The following is a 21,556-nucleotide window of genomic DNA, read 5'->3' on the forward strand; positions in this document are numbered from 1 at the left end:
CGTTGGTGCAGCCGCTGGGCGCGGGACGGGGACACCGCGTCCCTGCTGCGCCTCTTGCAGCGCGTCCCGGGGGACGGGGACAGGGCCACATCCGCGCTGGGGACAGCGCGGGGCGCCCCGCCTGCGCGCGCTGCGGTAAAGCCGGGCGTTCCGGAGCGCGGCGGGACCCGGCCCCCCGGGTGTCCCCCCGGGTGTCCCCAAGGCCACCAGGCCGAGGCGCTCGTGCGGCGGCAGCGCTTTATTGCGGCGCCCGCTCGAGGGGCCGCAGCGTGAGCGGCGGCGCCCGCTCGGGCATGAGGATGAAGCCGAACACGGTGGGGATGTCCTCGGTGCAGGCCGTGCCGATCTCGAAGTTGCGCAGCATCTTTCGGGGCACGGGAGGGATGCGGGGGGTCAGGGCGACGCCGCGGGGTCCCCCGTGTCCCCCCCGTGTCCCCGCGGGCTCACGTGCATGAGGAAGAGGAGCATCTCGGCCTCGGCGAGGCGGCGCCCGATGCACTGGCGCGCGCCGAAGCCGAACGCGAGCGCCTTGAAGCCCTGCGCGCCCTGGCGCAGCCACCGCGCCGGCTCGTAGCGCTCGGGGGCGCGGAACACGGCCGGGCTGCGCCCCATGGCGTACAGGGCCACCTGGCACAGCGTCTGCGGGGAGCGCCCCGGCGTCACCGGGAGCCCCGGGGTCCCCCGCGGCCCCTCTGCGGGGGCGGGAGCGCCCCGGCGTCACCGGGAGCCCCGGGCCCCCCCCGCGGCCCCTCTGCGGGGGGACGGTGTCACTGGGACACCCCAGTGTCGCCGGGACCCCCCAGTATTCCCTCGCGTACCCTCTGTGGAGTAAAGTGTCACCTGCAGCGCCCAGCGTCACCGGGAACCGCCGGTATCACCAGTACCGCCCGGCGCCCCCCCCGATGACCCCCGATGTCCCCCCACGTCCCTTTTGCGGGGGAGGCGGCGTCACCGGGACCCGCCGGTGTCCCCCCGCATTCCCCTTGCAGGAGGCGGTGCCACGAGGACTCCCCGGTGTCCCCTCGCGTCCCCTCTGCGGGGAGCGGCGTCACCGGGACCCGCCACTGTCCCCCCCGCCCCGTCCCCTCTGCGGGGTCGCGGTGTCGCCCCGGTGTCCCCCGGCCCGTGTCCCCGCGCCCCCGCGCCGCTCACCCCCGCGGGCACGCGGTAGTCGTGCAGCACCACGTCCTTGGCGGGGTAGCGCTGCACCGTGATGCCCACCGGGTAGAGCCTGCGGGGGCACCGCCACGTGGGCCCCCCCCGGCCCCATCCTCACACAGACCCCCCCCCAGTGCCCCCAATGTCCCCGGACCCCCATAACCTCTGCCAAGCACCCCCCAAGGCCCCCCATATCCCCCAGCCCCCCCATATCCCACTGCCAAGCACCCCTAAGTCCCCATGTCCAGCAGAACCCCCCATCGTCCCCCAATGTCCCCAGCCTCCCATAATCCCCCAGCAAACAGCCCCCCAAGCCTCCTATTGCCCCATGTCCCCCTCACAATGTCCTCAGCATCTCTATGCCCCCATCCCCCCCCATAATGCCCTCCCAAACACTCCCCAAACCCCCAAACCTCCCCATGTCCCCCAGCAGCCCCCAACCCCCTGAGTGTCCTCCCATATCCCCCAACACCCCCAATGTTGCCCCATACCCCAGCACCCCCGAACCCCCAGTGTCCCCAGCCCTATATCCCCCAACACCCCCAAACCCCAGCACCCCCCAAACCTCCCCTATGCCCCAGCACCCTGCAAGGTCCCCCAAGGTCCCCACGTCCCCCGATGCCGCCCTCGCCGCGCGCCGGGGCGCACCTGAGGGTCTCCTTGAGCGCGGCGCGCAGCAGGGGCAGCTCGGCCAGCACGGCGGGCAGCTCGCGCGGGCCGCGCGCGTCGGCAGCGCGCACCTCCGCGCGCAGCGCGCCCTGCACCGCCGGGTTGCGCGCCAGCTCGAACAGCGTGAAGAGCAGCGGCATCGCCGTCTGCGGCGGAGGCAGCGCCGCTGCACCCGGGTGCCTGGGCCCCGACACCCCTCTCTGTCCCCCGCATGCCCTGCACCGCGCGGCAGCAGCATGGGGCTGCCCCGGGCCCCGTCCCCACGCACCGTGTCGACGCCGCCCGCCGTGAACTCGGTCAGGTTGGCCTTGATGGAGTCGAGGGGCAGCTCGGCGTGCAGCAGCAGCTCGGCCATGATGCCCGAGTAGCGGCGCGGCTGCCCGCGGCGGAACTCGCGGTAGATGCTCTGGATGCAGGAGTCGGCTGCGCGCCCGCCCGCCCCGCGTCACCCACTGCCCCCCGAGCCGCCCCCAGCCCCGTGTGGGGCACCGGGAGGCTGCGGGGGCCACCGCGCGCCCAGGACGGGCTCCCCCATGCACCCAGGCTGTGCCCCTTGGTGCACCCAGGCCATGCACATCATGCAGCCCCACTTGCACCCACATGGTGCCCGACAGTGCACGCAGGCTGTGCCCATGATGCAGCCCCGCTTGCACCCACACTGTGTCCCATGGTGCACCCAGGACATGTCCCCATGCACACAGGCTGTGCCCCAAGTTGCACCCAGGCCATGCACATAACGCAGCCCCGCTTGCACCCAGTCTGTGCCCCGCAGTGCACCCAGGTTGTGCCTCACGCTGCACTCAAGCCACGCACATAATGCAGCCCCCATGCACCCAGGCTGTGTCCCACAGTGCCTCCAGACTGTGCCCCCCAATGTAACCCTCCTTGTGGCCCATCATTCACCCCGGTTGTGCCCCCCATGCAGCCTGACCATGCCCCATGGGGCACCCAAACCATGCCCATAACACAGCCCTGCTTGCATCCAGGCTGTTCCCCCCATGCATCCACGCTGCGCCCCACGGTGCAGGCAGACCATGCCCCCATGCAGCCTCCCTGCCCCACAGCGCGCCCAAGCCGTGCCCACGCTGCCGCCCCGGCTGCGCGCCCGCACCGTGCTGGAAGATGACGTCCCAGGCGGCCACGTGCTCGCGCCAGAGGCGGTGGTTGAGGGCGCGCAGCAGGCGCGGCGGCACGAAGAGCAGCGGCAGCGTCGTGCGCAGCATGGTCTCCACGGCGCCGATGAAGCGCGCGGCGTCCGCGCCCGGCGCCTCCTCCAGCAGCCCCAGCCGCTGCCCGTACAGCGCGTAGGTGCTGGCTGCGGGCGCGCGGCGTCAGCACCCGCCGCGCCGCGGCCCCCCGCGGCCCCGCCGCCCCACGCACCCTCCAGGGTGAAGCAGAAGAGGTCGCGGCGCAGGTCGAGGGTGAGCGGGCGCCGCTGCAGCCGGCGGTGCATGGCGGCGGCGAAGTCGCGGGCGACGGCGTCGAGCAGCGGCAGGAACTTGCGGGCGCCCGCGGGGCTGATGACCTCCCGGTTGAGCGCCAGCCGGTCGGAGCGCCACTCCTCGCCGTTGCTGCCGGACGGGCACGGGGGCTCCGCACGGGGACCACGGAGCGCCCGGCTCAGCCCCGGTGCCCCATGGGGTGGGCGGCGTGGCCCCATGGTGCCCCCAGGATGTGCCCCCCCATGCAGCCCCACTTGCACCCAGCCTGTGGTCCCCTTGCAGCCCCACTTGCAGCCAGACTGTGCCCCATGCTGCACCCATGATGTTTCCCCCATGCACCCCTGCTTGCAGCCAGGCTGTGCCCCATGGTGCGCCCAGGCTGTGCGGGTGCTGCAGCCTTCCTTGTGACCCACAGCATGCCCATGCCGTGCCCACAATGCAGCCCTGCCTGCACCCAGGCTGTGCCCATAGCGCATGTCTATTTGCACCCCTGTTGGTGCCCCCCATGCAGCCCCGCTCACAGCCAGGCCCTGCCCCACAGCGCGTCCGGCCTGCGCCCCCCGAGCCCGCCGTGCTCACAGCAGGAAGACGCCGCACTTGTGGTTGCGGAGCTGCCGGTGGGCGCTCCAGGCCTCGATGCCCATGCGGCGCGGGAAGGCGCCCTCGGCCTGGAAGAGCCGCTCCGCGTCCTGCGGCAGCAGCACGTTCACGCAGTCGTAGGTGCCCAGCGTCTCCCTGCGCACAGGGCCGCGCCGTGAGCCGTGGGGCGCCCCACAGCCGTGGGGCAGCCCCCCGGGCGCCGTGGGGGGCACCTGTAGATGGGCCCCAGGCGCTGGAAGTTGCTCTGCATGAGCAGGTGGAAGCGGGGCAGGCCGCCCGCGCGCCACACGCGCAGCAGCTGCAGCCAGCGGTGGCGGCCGCCGCGCGGGATGGCCTCGTAGGGCCGCGCCGCCGCCGCCGCCGCCGCCCCGCTCAGCGCCCGCCGGCCCCACTGCGGCCCCATGCTGCGCCCGCCGCCCCCCGCGCGCCGCCCACGCTTATATCGGCGGCGCCAAGGCCGCGCGGCGTCACCCGCGGCGTCACCCGTGGCGGCGCCCATGGCATTGCCCCGTGGTCCCCCCCGGTGCTGCATGGCGGGGTGTGGAGAGGTGCCCCCCTCCTCCGTGCTGCATCCGTCCCTGCCAGGCTAAGAATAGCCGGGGCAGCCGGACAAGGTCCTGCTATTCCTGGCTACTCCCGGGGGGGCCGCGGATGGGCACAGCACAACCCCTTGCCTGCACCCATTGCATTGCCCCACAGCCTGCAAGCCAGCCCCATAGCGCAGCCCTGCACCCCATGGGGCTGGCCCCGCAGGTGAGGGGCCCCCAGTGAGTGTGAGTGTGCATGTGCATAGGGACCTCCTCTCCCCCATGGGTGCGCATGCATGCACATAGGTGTGCAGGTGTGCATGCACACATGTGTGCACGGGATATCCACACCCCATACGTGTGTGCATGCACACACGTGTGTGTGCAAGGGGCCCCCACCCCCGTCTGTGTGTGCATGCATGCACGTGTGTGTTTGTGGGGGGGATGGGCATGCACACGTGTGTGCATGGGGACCCCCAGGTCCCCATAAGTGTGTGCATGCACACGTGTGTGTGCGGGTGTGCACGCATATGCACGTGCACAGGACCTCCCTGCCCCACATGTGTGTGCATGCATGCACACGTGTGTGCAAGGGGCCGTCCACCCCCATATGTGTGTGCATGCACGCGCATGTGGGTTTGTGGGGAGGATGTGCATGCACGCGCATGTGCCCTGGGATCACCAGCCCTGAAGGACCCACGTGGCCGCGTGTCCTTGCACTCTCCGTCACTCCCCGTCCGTGTCCCCTCCTGTCCCTCTGCTCTCATCTCTCAGGTCCCCGTCCCCCGGTCCTGCTCCTGCACACTAACCCCTTGGTGCTCGTCCCCAGGCCTTGACCATGTCCTCTGCGCCTGGCCCTCGCACGCGTGTCCCCGCCTGTCCCCTCGGCTGCAGCTGGGACCTCCCAGTTGTCCTTGAAGGAGCAGGTGAAGGAGAGCGCCAAGGTCTGGATGATGCCACCCACGGGTTACAGTGTCTGCGGGTCCTGCTGCCCATGGGGACCTGCTCTCCATGGGTCCTGCTGTCCCTATGTCCTGCTGTCCCTGTGTCCTGCTGCCCATGGGAACCTGCTCTCCATGGGTCCTGCTGCCCATGGGGTTTCTCCAGCCCCACATCCCCCCCGCCCCAGCCTGTCCGGGTGCCTCTTTCCCACACTGCTGCCCCCGCCACCTCTGCCCCCCACCTGGCCTTGGAGGTCCCAGAGCACCCCCAGCACCCGCCCCACACCGACCATCCCCAGCCCCATAGCACCCACAGCCCCCAGCCTCACACCAACCGTGCCAGCCCCACAGCACCCATCCCCGCGCCCCTCTCTGCCCCACGCAGACCCCATGGCCGCCCCACGGCCCTGTCCACGCCGCGCGGCGGCGCAAGGAGGCGGCGAGGCTGTGCGCAGGTTTTCCTTTTTATTGTGAAGTGCGGAGCGGCCGGTGCCTTTGTGCTTTTACTGGAACATCGTTCAAATACTGGCTCAAAAAATTCCCAGGGAAAAGTCTCCGGAAACGCGGTAGATTCTTTACAGCTTGTAAAAATTCGTGTAAATCTCCAAACGTATTTACAAGGCTGCTCCAGCGCCGTTCCCGTGCGTGGGCAAGTACAAAACGGAGGTCTAGCTCTACAGTCCTGCTACCTGAATCGTGGGAGGGCGGGGGGCCGGGACCCGCGCGCGGCGCCGGCCGCGTGTCCTGCACGGGCTGCTGGCGGCGTGGGCGCTGCGCGGGCGCGTGCGGGCGTCCCCGCGCGGCGGCCTCCGCGCGTGTCCCCGCTCCTGCTGCGCGCGCGGGGCGGCCGCGGCGCCCGTGCATGCGGCTGCGCGGGGCTGCGCGCGTGCTTGCAGCGTGTGCAATGTGTGCAGCGTGTGCAATGTGTGCAGCGCGCGGCCGGGCTGCAGCGCCCGCAGGCGGCGGGTCCCGGCGGGGACGTCTCTAAGTGGCGGCGGGGCCCTAGCGAGGACAGTGAAGGCGGGCAGTGCATACACCGAGGGGGCTAGCGCTACTCTGGCATCATCCCTGATATTCGTTGCTATTAAGAATATTGGATTAAAATGTACCTGATTCCTCATTAATACTATTTGTCTTAAAAATACCATGCATTACGTTAATTATTGCTCTATAGGTTCAGTACCGGACTCCTACGGAGAAATATTGCCCTCAAATAGACTATCTAAAGTTTGGCAAATAAATAAATAAATCGGCTCCAAAAGCGTCATAAAATTGGCATAGATTTAAATACTTTTTTGCATGCAGAGTCCCCGGGGGCGGCTCGGGTCCTTCTTTCCTTCCTTCCTTTCCTTCCTTCCTTTCCTTCCTTCCTTTCCTTCCTTCCTTCGTTTCCTTCCTTCCTTCCCTTTTTTTTTTTTTTTTTTCTTTTTTTTCCCTTTTTTTCCCTTCTTTCGGTCAAGAAAGTGACAAGACTTTGGCATAGTAACGGGGGGGCCTGGCCGGGGCGGCGCGGCCGGTAAAGGCGCCGGGGCGGCTCGGGAGGCCGGAACCTCCTTGCGCCAGGCTGAGCCGGGCCGAGCCGAGCCGAACCGAGCCGAGCCGAGCCGAACCCGGCCGGACGGGGCCGAGCTGAGCCGAACCCGGCCGAGTCGAGCCGAACCCACCCGAGCCGAGCAGGGCCGAGCCGGGCCGAACGCGGCGGAGCCCCCGGCAGGAACCAGTCCAAAGTCCGTGCGAGGGGAGGGCAGGGCCCGAGCGGGCCGGGGCCGGGGACCGGGGCCGGGACCGGGGCCGGGCTGTGCTCTCTTCGGGGCTGGGGAAAGGCCCCGGCGGGGAGGGGGTGCCCCCGGGGAGGGGGGGGACCGGGCAGCCCTCCCGGGGGAAGGGGGGCTGGGGGGGGGACACCCGGCATGGGGGGAGGGGTGCGGCGCAGAGGGGCCCCACGGGGGGAAACACTCGGGACGGGGGTACCCCCGCATAGGGGTAACCCCAAGATGGGGTAGCCGGGACGGGGGCGGTACCCTGGCGGGGGATATCCCGTGGGGCGGGGGCTCGGGGATGGGGGTACACCCGAGATATGGGGTACCCGGGATGGGGGTACCCGGGATGGGGGTGCCCCGGGGATAGGGCTACCCGGGGTGGTGACACCGCTCAGGACAGGGGTCCCCCCAAGCCGAGGTACCCAGGCAAAGGCGAGGGGGCTGCCCGGGCTGGGGCTGGTGGGGGGACCCCCCTGGGCCAGGTCACCCATGCAGAGGAGCGGGGGGTCCCCGGGCGCAGCAGGGTGGGGGGCACCTGTGCAAGGGCCGGGTCGGGGGGTCCCTGTGCTGAGGAGGGGGGTGCCCGGGCGCAGGGAGCCGTGCGGGGCTTACCTGGGTGGGGGGCACCCGTGCGTGGGCTCCAGGGGGGACCCGGCGCCGAGGTACTGCATTGGCACGGGGGGGGGGCACCGCAGGGACCAGGGCACCGGGTGTCCCGGGTGTTTGGGGTTCAGGACGGGGGGGGTGGGCTGCTGCGTGCGTGTGAGCTGGGGAGGGGGCTGCGCAGGCCGGTCAGGTCTGGAGGGGGCTGAGCGGGGGCCCGGCGCCCTTGAAGCAGGCGGACTCGTAGTGCTTGTTGAGATAGGACTTGAGGGCGAAGGTCTTGTTGCAGCGCTTGCACTTGAAGTGCTTGAAGGCGGAGTGGGTCTGCATGTGGGCGCGCAGGTTGGAGCGGTCGGCGAAGGCCTTGCCGCAGTGCGCGCAGCCGAAGGGCTTCTCGCCCGTGTGCGAGCGCATGTGGCCCTGCAGCAGCCAGGGCCGGCTGAAGGCCTTGCCGCACACGTCGCACTTGTGCTTGAGGTCGTGCGTGAGCAGGTGCATGGCCATAGCGGGCATGGAGACGTAGACCTTGCCGCACGTGGGGCACTTCTTGGCCATCTTGCTGTCCAGGCTGCGGTGCGTCTGCTTGTGGCGGCTCAGGTTGGACGAGGTGGCGTAGGTCTTGCCGCACTCGCCGCACGTGTGCCGCTGCAGGCTGCGCGCGCCGCCCACCACCTTGCGCCGCGAGCGCCCGTCGGTGATGAAGAAGGCGTCCACGGCGTAGCCCTCGCTCACCGCCGCGTCGCCGTTGATGTAGCCCCCCGCCATGCCCGAGTGCGGGCTGTCCGGCGGGTCCGAGTCCGGCGCGCCATAGTCCCCGTGCGAGCCCGGGTAGATGGGGTCCGGAGACGGCACCTTGAGCGCGCCCTCGCCGTCACCCTCGTACGCCGCCGGTGCGATGTAGTCACTGATGTAGCCTGCTGTGGGGCAGGGGACATGGGGGGGACATGCTGTCAGCCACGCGTGGCCGTGGGGGACCCGCGACCCCCTCTCCATGGCCCTGTGTCCCAGCCCCCCGAACCACTTTGGGGCTTGTCCTGCCTGGGCGCTGCCTCCTTCCAGCCTGACTCTGCCCTGGCCATGGCACCGACACTGCCCCTGCCTCCCTGCCGCCCCATTGCCCTATTGCCCCTGCCTCCCCATTGCCCCACTGCCGCTGCTGCCCCATTGGCCCTGCTGCTCCTGCCTCAATGTCTCATTGCCCCTGCCTCCCCACTGCCACTTCTGCCCCATTATCCCTATCCTGCCCCATTGCCCCTGCCCTGCTCCATTGCTCCTATTGTCCCTGTTGTCTCTGCCCCATTGCCCCTGCCTTGGTGCTCCTGGTCCATTGCCCCTATCCTGGCCCATTGCCCCTACCCCAGCTCCCCTGCCCCATTGCTCCTGCTGCCCCATTGCTCCTGTCCTCTTGCCCCTGCTCCTACTGTCTTTACTCTGCTGCTCCTGCAGTTCTGCACCACTGCCCCTATCCTGCCACACTGCCTTTGTACTGATGACCCTGCCCCACTGTTCCTCCCCCATTACCTCCACCCTCCCCCATTGCGCCTACCGTTCCCCACTGCCCTTGTCCCATTGCCCTTACCTTGCCACTCCTGCCTCTTTACCCCTACCGTGCCCCATTGCCCCTACCCCATTGACTCTACCCTGCCACTGCTGCCCCATTGCCCCTACCCTGCCACTCTTGCCCCATTGACTCTACCCTGCCACTCTTGCCCTTGCCCCATTACCCCTACTCTGCCATTCCTGCCCCTTTGCCCTTGCCCCCTTGCCCCTACCCTGCCTCCCCTGCCCCATTACCCCTACCCTGCTCCATTGCCCTTGCCCCCATTGTCCTTTATTGCCACCCCTGCCCCATTGCCCCTACCATGCCCCATTGCCCTTGTCCTATCGCCCTTACCTTACCACTCCTGCCTTGTTACCCCTACCCTGCCTCATTGCCCCTTCCTGCCACTGCTGCCCCACTACCCCTACCCTGCCCTGTTGCCCTTGCCCCATTGTCCCTTCTTGCCACCCCTGCCCCATTACCCCTACCCTGCCCCATTGCCCCTTCCTACCACCCCTGCCCCATTACCCCTACCCTGCTCCTTTGCCCTTGCCCCATTGCCCCTTCCCCGCTCTGCTCCCACCCCTATCCTGCCGCACTCCTCTATCCTCGCCGCTGTCACTGTCCCCGTCACTGTCGCTGTCGCTGTCCCCGTCCCCCTGCCCTCGCCCCCCGCGCGGCCGCCGCAGCCCGGCCCGTTCCCGCAGCCGCCGCGGCCGCTCAAGGTCAGCGCGGCGGGGCCCGGGCGGCGGCCTCGGGCGGGGGACAGCGGCGGGGCCGCGGCCCTCTGCGGCGCTCCCGTTATGCAACCGCCGCAGCCGCAGCCGCACCGGCCGCGGCCGGGCCGCCCGCGGGGCCGCGCTCCGCACAAAGGCCGCGATGCTCCGCGCCGGGCCGGGCCGAACCGCGCTGCGGGGCCGAACGGGCTGCGAGGCCGAACGGCGCTGCGGGGCCGCGGGGGCTCCGCGCCGCTGCGCGCTCGTCCTTGAACTTGTCTCCGCAGACAAAAGGAGCGGCGCAGGAATGCGGGGGGGGCGGGGGGGGGAACCGGGGCGGCGGGGAGGGGGGGACCGGGGAATTGGGGGGGGGTCGCGGCGGCGGGAGGGATCGCGGCGGTTTTTACCCTTGTCGTGCAGCCGGGAGCCGAAGTCCGGCCGGGCTCTGCCGTAGGGCGCGTCGAGGCCGGCGGGGAAGTCATCGATTTTGACCTTCTTGACCAGGAAGGACCTGGGCATGATGCCGCGCGGCGCCCCCCGCCCGGCCCGGCCCGGCCCGGCCCGGCCCGCCCGGCCCGGCGCGGTGCCGCCGAGGGCCCCGGCGCCGCGCTAGGGCTTTGTGCGCCGGGCGCCGCCGCCCAGCGCCCGCCCGGGGCCGCCCGCAGCCGCCGCCGCCGCCGCCGCCGCCGCTGCCTCCGCGCCGCCGCGCCCGGCGGCTCCCGGCGCCCTGCGCAGCGGCGCAGCCCCGCCGCGCTGGGGCATGGACCGGAGCGGCGGCGGCGGCGGCCGCGGCGGCGGCGGCTTCAGCACCGGACAGCTCCGGCGGCGGCGCGGGGGCGGGGGCGCTGCCGCTGCGCAGGGTCCTCGCGCTCTGAGCGCTCCCGCATCAGCTGTTTGCGCTTATAACGGGCCGCCCGGCGGGGGGGGCCGCGCGGCGGCGCCCGACCGCGGGCAGCGGACGGAGCGGGGGGGGGGGCGGCGGGGAAGGGGAGGGGGAAGCGGACCCGGCCGCGGGGCTCAACCCGCCCCCCCTCCGCCCTCCCCCGGCGCGGGGGGAACCTGCCGCGGGGCCGCCCGGCACCGGGGGGGGCACCGGGACCCCCGCTTCGGGAGCCGGGGGGGCGGGGAAGGAGCCGCGGGGACGCGGGGGACACCCCGGCATGGGGGGGCGACACGGGGAGCCCGTGCCAGGGACGGCGGGGACTCCCGGAGATGGAGGTGGGCGGAACGGGGACCCCCACGGCAGGGATGCCGGGGATGGGGGGGGGGTGGCACGGGGAACGAGCCGCAGGGACACCGGGGACATCCGGGACGGCGGGGACACGGGGATCGCCCCCGCCGCAGGGACACCGGGGACACCCGGGCGTGCAGGAGGGGAAACGGGGACCTTCCCCCGGCCGCAGGGACATCGGGGACATGCGGGGACGGGGTGGGGGGGTAAATGTACCTTGTAGCAGTGACACCGGGGACACCTAGGGATGGAGGGGAGGACGGGGACCCCATATCAGGGACAGCGGGGACTCCTGCATATGGGGAGGACACGGGGACCCGCCGTGGCAGGGACACCCGGGCATGGGGGAGGGCACATGGGAACCCCTGCCGCGGGGACGCCGGGGACACTCGGGGACGGGGACACGGGGGGAGCAGCCAGGGGCTCTCCCATGACCTGAGGATGAGGGGGGAGGAAGGGAGGGCCCATCCCTGCGCTTCCTCAAGGGGGGGCAGCGCTGTCACCACCCCCGAATGTCCCCATGGCCGCAGCCGCGGGGGGGGGCACGGTGCCTGCCCCCCCCGGGTGTCCCTGCACCTCTGCCGCAGCGGGGGGGCTCTCATGACCGAGCCCCCCCCGCCACCCGGGGAGATGCCCAAGGCGGGGGGGTGTCTCCGCTGCCCCCCCCGGCCGTGCAGGCGGGGGCTCCCCGGGGACGCGCCCCCCCGGGCGGCGGCGGCTGCAGCTGCAGCGCGGCGCTAACAATGCACCGAGCGGCCTGCGGCGCGGCCCGCGCCCCTGCCGCCGCACATGTGTCCCCAAGTCCCCCCCCGCGCCCATTGTCTGCCGCCAGCGCCGCCACCCCGGCACCCAGCGAGCGCCCGCGGCCTGCGCTGCTGTGCGGAGAGCGCTGCAGGGCGCAGCGGCTGCGCGTGCGAGCGTGAGCGCGGGGAGCTTGCATGGGGGGTGAGAGGGCATGCGTGGTGGAGCAGGCGTGTGTGTGTGTGAGCATGCATGGTGGGGCAAGCACGTGTGTGTATGCATGGTGGTGCATTCATGTGCAAGCATGAAGTGCGTGTGAGCATGCATGGTGGTGCACGCATGTGCGAGCATGCAGTGAGCATGCATGGTGGTGCATGCTTGTGTGAGCATGCAGTGTGTGTGAGAGCATCCATAGTGACGCACATGTGTGCGAGCATGAAGTGTGTGTGCATGTGAGCATGCATGGCGGTGCACACGTGTGCAAGCATGCAGTGTCTCTGTACGTGTGTGAGCATGCATGGTGGTGCACATGTGTGGGAGCATGCAGTTTGTGTGTGTGTGAGCGTGCATGGCAGTGAACATGTGTGTGAACATGCTCTGTGCGTGTGAGCATGCATGGTGGTGCACGTGTGTGTGAGCATGCAGTGTGTGTGTGAGCATGCAGTGTGTGTGTGAGCATGAATGGGCTGTGTGAGCACGTATGGCACTGCACACATGTGTGAGCAGGCAGCATGTGTGAGCATGCATGGTGCTGCATATGTGTGTGCAAGCATGCGGGGTGTGTGCGAGCATGCATGGCAGCGCACATGCATGTGAGCGAGCCTGCATGGCGATGCTTGTGTGTGTGAGCATGCAGTGTGTGTGTACGAGAGAGCATGCATGACAGTGCACCTGTGTGAGAGCATACTGTGTGTGTGTGAATATGCATGGTAGTTCACACATATGCTGTCTGTGTGTGTGCGCACACATGGTAGTGCGTGTGCGTACATGTGTGAGCATGCATGGCAGTGTGTGCACATGTCGGCATGTACCATGTGCATGTGTGAGCATGCATGGTAGTGCACATGCATGAGCAAGCATGTGGTGTGAGCATGCACAGGTACATGAACTTGTGAGCGTGCGTGGGGATGCATGTGTGAGCATGCACAGGTGTGGGCGCATGTGAGAGCATGCATGGTAGCACACAATTGTGTACTAAAATGGGATGAGACCATGTGTAATGTGTGCACGCGTGAGCATGCACTGGGCACATGTTTAAGTGAGCATGCATGCAGGTGTGTGCATGCACAAGTGCGTGCACTTGCACTTTGTGAGTGCAGGCATGCACGAGGATGCATGTATGAGCATACATACAGGGACTGTCAGTGCCTGCAGGAGTGTGACCACGCAATCAGGAGGGGGTATGAGCATGCACGTGGTGCATGAGCAAACAGAGCATCTGTGTGTGTGAGTGTGCACAGGGGCATGAGTGTGCAAAGCCTTGCACACAAGCAAGCAAAGCGTGGGTGAACGTGCAAGGGGTGTGCAGGTGCGTGCGGCTGGGAGGCGAAGCCGAGCGTGACCTCGATACATGCGCGGGCAGCGCGTGGGCGCTGGGGGGGAGCAGCTTGCCGGCCCTTGCCGGGATCTGGCTTCAGACGGGGAATTAATTGAGGTCAGCGCGAACTCCCTGCTCGCTCCTGGCACCGGCACCTGTGCAGCCCCCGGCGCCGGCCTCGGTGCGATGGCAGGAGGAGGGATCTGCTGCCGGAGCATCACCCGGAGCGAGGGGGCAGGAAGCAGGTGCACGCACCTGCACGCACACTTGCAAGCTTGTGCAGCAGCGCATGGCTGCTGGGTGCAACGGGGATGCAGGGCCACCCGGCTGGGTGCCCAGCCGCATGTGCACTTGCCAGTTTGCAGGGCCTGCAGGGGTGTTGTGCACAAAGATGCGCGTGTGCACTTAAACAAGCATGCACATCTGCACTTAAACACATGTGCACAAGCATGCATGCACAAGCTGCTGGTGGTGGCCCTGCTGGGTCCTGAGGTTGCCCGCACCACGTGGCAAGGATGCCCGGTGGGTGCTGGGGTTGCCCTTTGGACGCAGAGGTTGCCCCACCAGATGCGTTGGTGGTCCCGCTGCATGGAGATGTTGCTGTAAGGGGCAGAGGTGGCCCTGCTGGGTGCTGAGGTTGCCCGTGGGACCCAAGCTGCTCTGCTGGGTGCTGAGGTGGCCCTGTCAAATGCTCAGGTGCCCCAGGGTGTGGAGGATAGGGGATAGACCCTGAGGTGGCCCAGTGGGTGCAGAGGTTGCCCCAGGCATCTCTGCCATGAGTGGGAGCTGTCCCACCTGCACAGGGGGAACCCTGGGGACCTTATCAGCAATGCAGGGACTCCAAGGGTGGGTGGCCAGGAGATGGGCCAGGCTCTTCCTGGTGATGGGACTAGAGGCAATGGCACCAACACAAACATGGGAAGTTTCTCCTGGACACGAGGACAAAGGTCCCTGCATTGAGGGTGACAGCACCTAGGAGCAGCGTCTGGAGGAGGGTGGTGTCCCTGTGCTGGAGATGCTCAACCCACCGGAACGTGGTCCTGGACAAGGTGCTCTGGGTAACACGAGGGTCCAGCTCCATCCCTGGGCCCAGCTGCTCTCCCCAGGCCCCAGCCACCCCAGGATGCTGCAATCAAACATGGACACAGAGCTGGGGACACATTTGGAGGTGGCCCATTGGGTGCTGAGTTGGTCCTGGCTACTGGCCCATTTAGAGGTTGCCCACTGGATGCTCAGGTTGCCCCATCAGATGTTGTGGTTCCTCACGAGTGGACTCCAATTGGGGGAAGCCCAGTCAGATGCCCAGGTTGCCCCACTGGATGCTTGGGTTGCCCCTGGGCACTGCTATAGCCCCCATTCAGGGTTGCCACCCAAGGTGGTCAGGTTGCCCAGTTGGATACTGCAGATGCCCCAGTGCCCCCACTTGGAGGTTGCCCTGTTGCGTGTTCAGGTTGACTCGTTGGATGCTGCAGTTGCCTACAGGAGATGCTATAGCCCCTGGTCTGATGTTGCCCTGCTGGATGCTCAGGTTGCCCCATCAGATGCTATTGGTTGCCACCCCCCGCGGTCACCCCAGTAGCCGCTGGGATGCAGCAGTGGCCCAATAGACAGTAAGGGTATAACCCGCCCCCCGCCAAGCCCACACATGCCCCCCGGCACCCATGGGTGCAGCCCGTGGTGGTGCCCAGGGCAGGGCGATGGGCGGAGGGGCCCCGGCGTCCGGGGCTGGCGGCGGGGGAGGCGGCGGGGGGGCTGTGTGCAGACACTGCAGCGCGACCCCCCCGCGTTCCCAGGCCTCTCTGCCCACCCTGCGGCGCCGCGATAAGGCCCGGGGCTCCCCCGGCGCCCCCGGGGACCGCGGGTGACAAACGAGATTAATGTCCCCGCCGCCACCGCCGCCCGGCACAAAGGCCCGGCCGGGGCTCCCGCATGCGGAGCGGGGGGGGCCCGCACTGCGTCGTCCCCCACGGCCCGCGCGGGGACCCCGACGTAGGGACCGGGGCATCGCCCAGGCCGGGGCCGCGGCAGGGGCTCGGGGACACGGGGGACACCCGGATGGGGACAGGGACGGCGCCGCATTAGCATTTTGATGAGCGCGGCGGCCGGGCGAGCGGGGCCGTTCCGGGAGGCTGCACCGCGCGGCGGCAGCATCTGCGCCGGGCCCTGCTCATTAAAACCCCTTAACGAGGCCGGGGCCGCCCGTGCGCGGAGGGGGGGACACGGGGACACTGTCACCCGCACCCAGGCCCTGCCCGGGATGCGGCCCTGCTGCGCGCGGGGCCCACGTGCCCGGACGCCGGGGCCCCTGGCCCGTTCGCGGGCGCCGTGACGGTGGCCGTGGGTGCCGGGCGGGCCGTGCTCGTCCCCGCCACCCCCGCGGCATCATTAGGAGCGGATAAAAATGTAAATCCCGCCCGGCGCTGACAGCGCTTGATAAATGGCCCCGGCGGCCGAGACGCCCCCTCCCCACGGCGCGACCCCCCCAGCACCTGGGCTCCATCGCGGCCCAGCTGCGCCGCGGCCCCGCGAACGGCACCGCCGGGGCTCGCACTGCTGCCACCGAGCCCCTCGATCCGCCACCGAGCCCCTCGATCTGCCACCAAGCCTCCCAAACTGCCACCGAGCCCCTCGATCCGCCACCGAGACCCTTGAACTGCCACCGAGCCCCTCGATCTGCCACGGAGCCCCCCTATGTGCCACTGAGCCCCGTGAAGAGCCCGAGCTACCGGCAATGCCCTTGAACCACTGCCGAGCTCCCCGAACTGTCGCTGAGCCCCCCCGAGTGCCCCCCTGAACTTCCCCCACACCACCGGGGTGTTCTGCACTGGGGGGTTCTGCACCCTCTCTGCGCCCTGTGATGGTGCCAGGCCCCCGCATCACCAAAACCCTGCACTGGGGGGGTCCTGCACCGCCGACAGGGCCCTCACACCGCTGCTGAGCCCCCTGCGTCACTGACACCCCTGCACCACCAAACACCTGCACCACCGACTCCTGCTCCATCACCCCCGTGTGCCACCGAACCCTGTGCACTGCCGAACCCCCTGAAACACCAATCCCTTTGCACCACTGAGTGCCCTGCATCACCACACCCCAAGCACCACCAAGCCTCGTGCACCACAAAATACCCGCACCGCTGCTCCCTGGGCACCACTGAACCTCTGCACCACTAACTCCTGCACCACCGACCTTCTGCACCACCGATCCCTGTGCAACAGCAAGCCCTGTGCACCATCAAACACCCTCATGCACCACGAATCCTTGTGCAACACCCAAGCTCAATCACCACTGACTCCCCTGCATCACCAAAGCCTGTGCACGACCGACCCCATGCACCACTGATCCCTGTGCAACACCCAATCACAATCACCACTGACGCCCTCTGCACCACTGACCCTCTGCACCACCAAAACCTGTGCACCACCGACTCCCTGCACCACCGAACCCCCTGCACCACCAACCCCCTGCACCACCTGCTCCCCACATCACCGAACCCCCTGCACTACTGAACCCCCTGCACCACCAACCCCCTGCACCCCCGAGCTCCGTGCACCACCGACTCCCCGCACCACTGACCCCCCTGCACCCCGCCCCGTGTCCCCCCGCCCCGCCGGGCCGCAGCGTCCCCGGTCCCGGCCAGGCGACAGCAGCGCCCTGAGCGCAGGGGGCTGCGCGGGGCCCCCCCGGGGCGGCTAATTGGGGCGCATGTGGCGGGGCCGCGATGCGGCCGCGCGGGCCGGGCGGGCCGGGCGGGCCGGGCGCCGCGGGCCGGGGCCGCGCGATCCATCACGGCGCGGGCGGCGGGCGCAGATGCGCGCGGTGACAGCCCATCAGGGCCCCGCGCCGGCCGCCGCGGCGCCCACATGCGCCCGCCCGCCTCTAATTAGCCCCCGGCCGCCCCCCGCCTCCCCGGGGGCCCCGGCTGCGCCCAGCTGCCGCCCCGGCCCCCGGCGCCGCCGCGCAGCCCCGCGCAGCCCCGCGGTGCGGGGACAGCCCCCGCGTGCGGCCACGCGCGCCCCGATGTGGCAGCATGTAACCCCGTGCAGCCACGTGCACCGCGTGCAGCCACGTGCACCCCGATGCGGTAACGTGCACCCCGGTGCGGGGACGTGCACCCCTGTGCAGCAACATGCCCCCCCCACACAGCAACATGCACCCCCGCACAACAACAGGCACCTCCATGCAGCAACATGCACCCCCCCGTGCAGCACGTGCACCCCGGTGCGGTGACACGCACCCCAATGTAGCAACATTCACCCCCGTGCAGCCACGTGCACCCCAATGTGGTGATGTGCAGCAACATGCATCGTAATACGGTGCTGTGCACCCCCTTGCAACTACATGTACCCCTGCCCAGCAATGTGCACCCCAATGCAGCTATGTGCACCCCCGTGCAATGCTGTGCACCCCAACGCGGTGACATTCACCACCGTGCGCCCCAACGCAGCACTGTGCAACCCCCCCTCGACAGCACCGTGCACCCCCGTGCAGCACCGTGCATCCCCCTGGGCCACCGCGTGACCCCCTGCAGCCCCATGCACCCCAACACGGCGCCGTGCACTGCCCTGCAGTGCCATGGACCCCAACACGGTGCCATGCACCCCTGTGCAATGCTGTGCACCCCCACGGGGCACTGTGCGACCTTCCCCGTGCAGCACCACGGACCGCAACACGGCACCGTGCACTACCATGCAGTGTTGTGCACCCCGTCCTGGCCCTATGTACCCCCCTTGCAGCGCCGTGCACCCCCACGGGACACGTGTGACCCCACGCAGCGCCGTGCACCCCGTGCAGTGCCATGCACCCCCCCGCAGCGCCGTGCACCCCCACGGGACACGTGTGACCCCCATGCAGCACCGTGCACCCCATGCAGTGCAGGGTGCTCCTGTGCAGCACCCTGTGCTCCCCCCGCAGCCCCGCGTGCCCCAGTGCAGTGCCAGGCAGCCCCCTGGCCATGGCGGGGGGGCTCAGGGACCCACTGCTCCCGCCCCACGTCGGAGTGCGGGGCCGAGGCTGCAGCTGCAGGTTGCTCCAGCCCCATGCGGCCCCATGGCCCCCCACACTGCTCCACGGTGCCTCACAGCCCTCCACAGTGCCCCACGCTGCCCCACGACCCGCGCTGCCCCCCACGGCCCCGCGTGGCCCCACGCTGCCCCACGGCGCGGGCAGCTCGGCCGGTCCCGCACGGCGCTCGCGGCACCTAGCGGGGGAAGGCGGCAGGGCCGGGGCTGCTCCCGCCCCACGGCTGCCCCACGGCGGGACCGGCCCCGTGCACGGCCCCACGGCGGGGGCAGCCAGCCCCATAGCAGCCCGGCCCCACGCAGGGCCAAAGGCAAAGGCCCAGACCCCCAGCAGGAACCCAGCCCCACAGCAGAGGTCCGGCCCCGTGTGGAGCCCCATGGCCGGACCCTGTGGCAAGATCTCATCCCCCTGGCAGGACCCAGCTCCATGGCAGAACCCAGTCCTTCAGGAGGACCCCAGTCCCATGGCAGGACCCCTGCCCCACAGCAGGACCTCAGCCCCATGGCAGGACCCCGTGACAGGATCTCACCCGCACGGCAGGACCCCAGCTCCACAGGGCAGGACCCTATCCCCATGGCAGGATCCCCATGGCAGGATCCCCATCCCTAGGGCAGGACCTCAGCCCCATGGCAGGATCCCCATGCCCATGGCAGGACCCCATCCCTAGGGCAGGACCTCAGCCCCATGGCAGGATCCCCATGCCCATGGCAGGACCCCCATCCCTAGGGCAGGACCCCTGCCCCACAGCAGGACCCTACCCCCATGGCAGGACCCCATGGCAGGATCCCCATGCCCGTGGCAGGACCCCATCCCTAGGGTAGGACCCCAGCCCCATGGCAGGATCCCCATGGCAGGATCCCCATGCCCGTGGCAGGACCCCATCCCTAGGGCAGGACCCCAGCCCCGCAGCACCCAGGCTGCCCCCGCAGGCGACACGGCGGCGGGGGGCACAGAGCAGCGCAGGTGCCACCAGGACAGGACGGGGCCAGCCCCCCTTTACTGGCTGAGGCCAGCGGCGGGCACGGGCAGCGCGAGGGGCGCGGGGTACCCGGCGGGCATGGCGGGCACGGCGGGCAGCGCGGGCGGCAGCGGCGGGGGCCAGTGCCGCACCGTGTGCCGCACCGACACGTCCCGCCAGTCGAAGTAGTTGAGCTCGAGCTGCTGCGCGAGCCGCTGCCCCAGCAGCTCCAGGCACTGCGGGGCCGGGGGCAGCGGGCAGCGGCGGGCCCGAGGCCGCGGGGACGGGCGCCGCCCGCCGCCCCCCGGCGCTCACCTGCCCGTTGCGGGACAGCGTGGCCAGCGGGATGGGCTCCAGGCCGAAGCCGCTGAGCACCAGGCTGTAGTAGGGGACGCCGGAGGCTGCGGGAGGCGGCGGTGGGCGCTGGGGGGGCTGCGGGGGCGCTTGGGGGGCCGGGGGGGGCCGCCTGGCGCTATGGGAGGTGGCTGGGGGGCTAGGGGGTCAGCTGAGGGCCCGGGGGACAGTTGTGGAGTCCGGGGGGCAGTTGGGGGTCCCGGTGCCAGTAGACGATCCCGTGGGGCTGTTGCAGGTCCTGGTGGCAGCTGTGGGTCCCAGGGGGCAGTTGGGGGTCCCGGGGGGCAGTAGGGGGTCCCAGGGAGCCGTTGGGGTCCCCGGGAAGTTGTGGGTCCCGGGGGGCAGCAGGGGGACAGTTGTGGGTCCCCGGGCAGTGGGTCCTGGGGGCAGTGGGGAGGCCCTGGGGGGCAGCTGTGGGTCCCGGGGGCAGTAGGGGATTCCAGGGGGCAGCTGGGGGTCCCAGGGGGCGGCAGTGTGTCGGGCCACATGCAGCGTGTGGCGCACGTAGAGCTGGTGCAGGGGCAGTAGGGGATACTGGGGGGCAGTAGGGGATCCCGGGGGGCTGTGGGGGATCCCCGGGGGCAGGGGGGCATCCCGGGGGGCAGTTGGGGTCCCAGTGGCAGCCGGGGGCCCCAGGCCGCACTGTTCTCCTGCAGCGTGAGGCGCACGTAGAGCTGGTGCAGCGGCTGCTGGCGCCACAGGGTGCCCCGCGCCAGCAGCTGGTAGTGGCCGCCTGGGTGGTCGAGGACCAGGCGCCACTTGTTGAGGGAGCTGAGCACGAACCAGAGCCCCACGACCAGCCCGTAGATGCAGAGCCACGTGAAGAACTGCGACTCCTGCGGGCACGGCGTGGGGCGCGGGGCAGGGTGTGGGGCACAGGGCACGGCGTGGGGCACAGGGTACGGTGTGGGGTATGGCATGGGGTACTGCACCATTGCAGCATGGTGTGGGACACGGTGTGGGGCACAGGGCACGGCGTGGGGCACAGAGCAGGATGCAGGGCATGACACAGGGCACAGAGCTGGCACTGGTGGGGCACCGCATGGGGCAGGGTGCAGGACACAGGACCCTGCATGGGGCATGGCCGGACTGCAGGGCACAGCTGATGTCAGCATGGGGCAGGGCGTGGGGCTGCAGGAGCCCATGGGGGTGCCCCATACCCAGAGCAATGTGTGGGGCTGCCCCATGCCCAAGGTGACGCATGGGGCAGCAGGAGCCCCTCGGGGGCCTGCCCCATGCCTGGCAGGTGCCCCATGCCCAAGGAGTGCTCCATACCCGGGGTGACATGTGGGGCCGCCCCCCACACATGGGGCACCGTGGGTCGCGCGGCCGCCCTACCCGCTCCAGCTCCTGCAGGAAGGTCCAGCTGACAGCGGAGACCACCAGCAGCAGCAGCCCCTTCCAGAGCGAGCGCTTGTAGTACTCGAACACGAAGACTGCGGCGGCAGCGGCGGCGGCGCATGGGCATCGCGCCGGGCCCCGCGCGCCGCCGCCGCCGCCCCCCGTCCCGCTCACCGCGCGGCTGCAGCGGCTGGAAGGGGTGGCAGGGGTTGGCCCGCATGCGGCGCGAGAGCTGCTCCTCGGCGTCGGGCAGCAGCACCCCGCGCAGCAGCGAGGGGCCGCGGCGCAGCGCGCGCCGCAGCGCGGCCAGGGGCTCCGCGCCCCGCGGCACGGCCGGCCCCGCGGGGGGCGCCGGGGAGCGGGGCCGCGGATCCGCCGCGGGGTCCCCCTGCGCCGGCCGGGACATGGGGACGGGTCGC

General features: G+C 70.1%; 3 protein-coding genes across 3 annotated transcripts; all 3 read right to left on the reverse strand.

The window, feature by feature from the left end:
- Positions 1 to 238: 238 nt before the first annotated feature.
- On the reverse strand, positions 239 to 7,588 carry LOC148591176 (cytochrome P450 11B, mitochondrial-like). The gene is made up of 11 exons (XM_088538040.1): positions 7,471 to 7,588; positions 7,282 to 7,359; positions 4,082 to 4,235; positions 3,849 to 4,004; positions 3,208 to 3,398; positions 2,939 to 3,142; positions 2,096 to 2,250; positions 1,807 to 1,973; positions 1,153 to 1,231; positions 448 to 639; positions 239 to 364 (listed from the first exon to the last, which is right to left on the reverse strand). Exons 1-11 carry the CDS (start codon positions 7,586 to 7,588, stop codon positions 239 to 241), a joined length of 1,620 nt encoding a protein of 539 aa, XP_088394166.1.
- A 301-nt stretch (positions 7,589 to 7,889) lies between these two features.
- On the reverse strand, positions 7,890 to 10,475 carry SCRT1 (scratch family transcriptional repressor 1). Its single transcript, XM_088538065.1, has 2 exons — positions 10,364 to 10,475; positions 7,890 to 8,617 (listed from the first exon to the last, which is right to left on the reverse strand). The coding sequence occupies exons 1-2, from the start codon at positions 10,473 to 10,475 to the stop codon at positions 7,890 to 7,892; spliced, it is 840 nt and encodes a 279-aa protein (XP_088394191.1).
- Positions 10,476 to 19,480: 9,005 nt separating this feature from the next.
- On the reverse strand, positions 19,481 to 21,543 carry CATSPERQ (catsper channel auxiliary subunit theta). Its single transcript, XM_088538023.1, has 5 exons — positions 21,312 to 21,543; positions 21,135 to 21,232; positions 20,440 to 20,632; positions 19,758 to 19,843; positions 19,481 to 19,678 (listed from the first exon to the last, which is right to left on the reverse strand). Exons 1-5 carry the CDS (start codon positions 21,541 to 21,543, stop codon positions 19,481 to 19,483), a joined length of 807 nt encoding a protein of 268 aa, XP_088394149.1.
- Positions 21,544 to 21,556: the final 13 nt, after the last annotated feature.

Source organism: Tinamus guttatus, unplaced genomic scaffold, assembly GCF_059628265.1.
Source record: "Tinamus guttatus ecotype Peru unplaced genomic scaffold, ASM5962826v1 Tinamus_guttatus_pri_ptg000922l, whole genome shotgun sequence".
Lineage (NCBI taxonomy): Eukaryota > Metazoa > Chordata > Aves > Tinamiformes > Tinamidae > Tinamus > Tinamus guttatus.

Bases quoted from the DNA above. Each gene is read 5' to 3' on its own strand.
- LOC148591176 (XM_088538040.1), bottom strand. From the start codon at position 7,588: ATGGGTGACCTGGCCCAGGGGGGTCCCCCCACCAGCCCCAGCCCGGGC. The intron at 4,005-4,081 runs GTGCCCCCCACG...CCCTGTGCGCAG, and splicing joins CGCCTGGGGCCCATCTACAG to GGAGACGCTGGGCACCTACG. The intron at 1,974-2,095 runs GTGCGTGGGGAC...CCTCCGCCGCAG, and splicing joins CGGCGGGCGGCGTCGACACG to ACGGCGATGCCGCTGCTCTT.
- SCRT1 (XM_088538065.1), bottom strand. From the start codon at position 10,475: ATGCCCAGGTCCTTCCTGGTCAAGAAGGTCAAAATCGATGACTTCCCC. The intron at 8,618-10,363 runs GTAAAAACCGCC...CCTGCCCCACAG, and splicing joins CTCCCGGCTGCACGACAAGG to CAGGCTACATCAGTGACTAC.
- CATSPERQ (XM_088538023.1), bottom strand. From the start codon at position 21,543: ATGTCCCGGCCGGCGCAGGGGGACCCCGCGGCGGATCCGCGGCCCCGC. The intron at 21,233-21,311 runs GTGAGCGGGACG...CTGCCGCCGCAG, and splicing joins CCAGCCGCTGCAGCCGCGCG to TCTTCGTGTTCGAGTACTAC. The intron at 20,633-21,134 runs GTAGGGCGGCCG...CCGTGCCCGCAG, and splicing joins TCCTGCAGGAGCTGGAGCGG to GAGTCGCAGTTCTTCACGTG.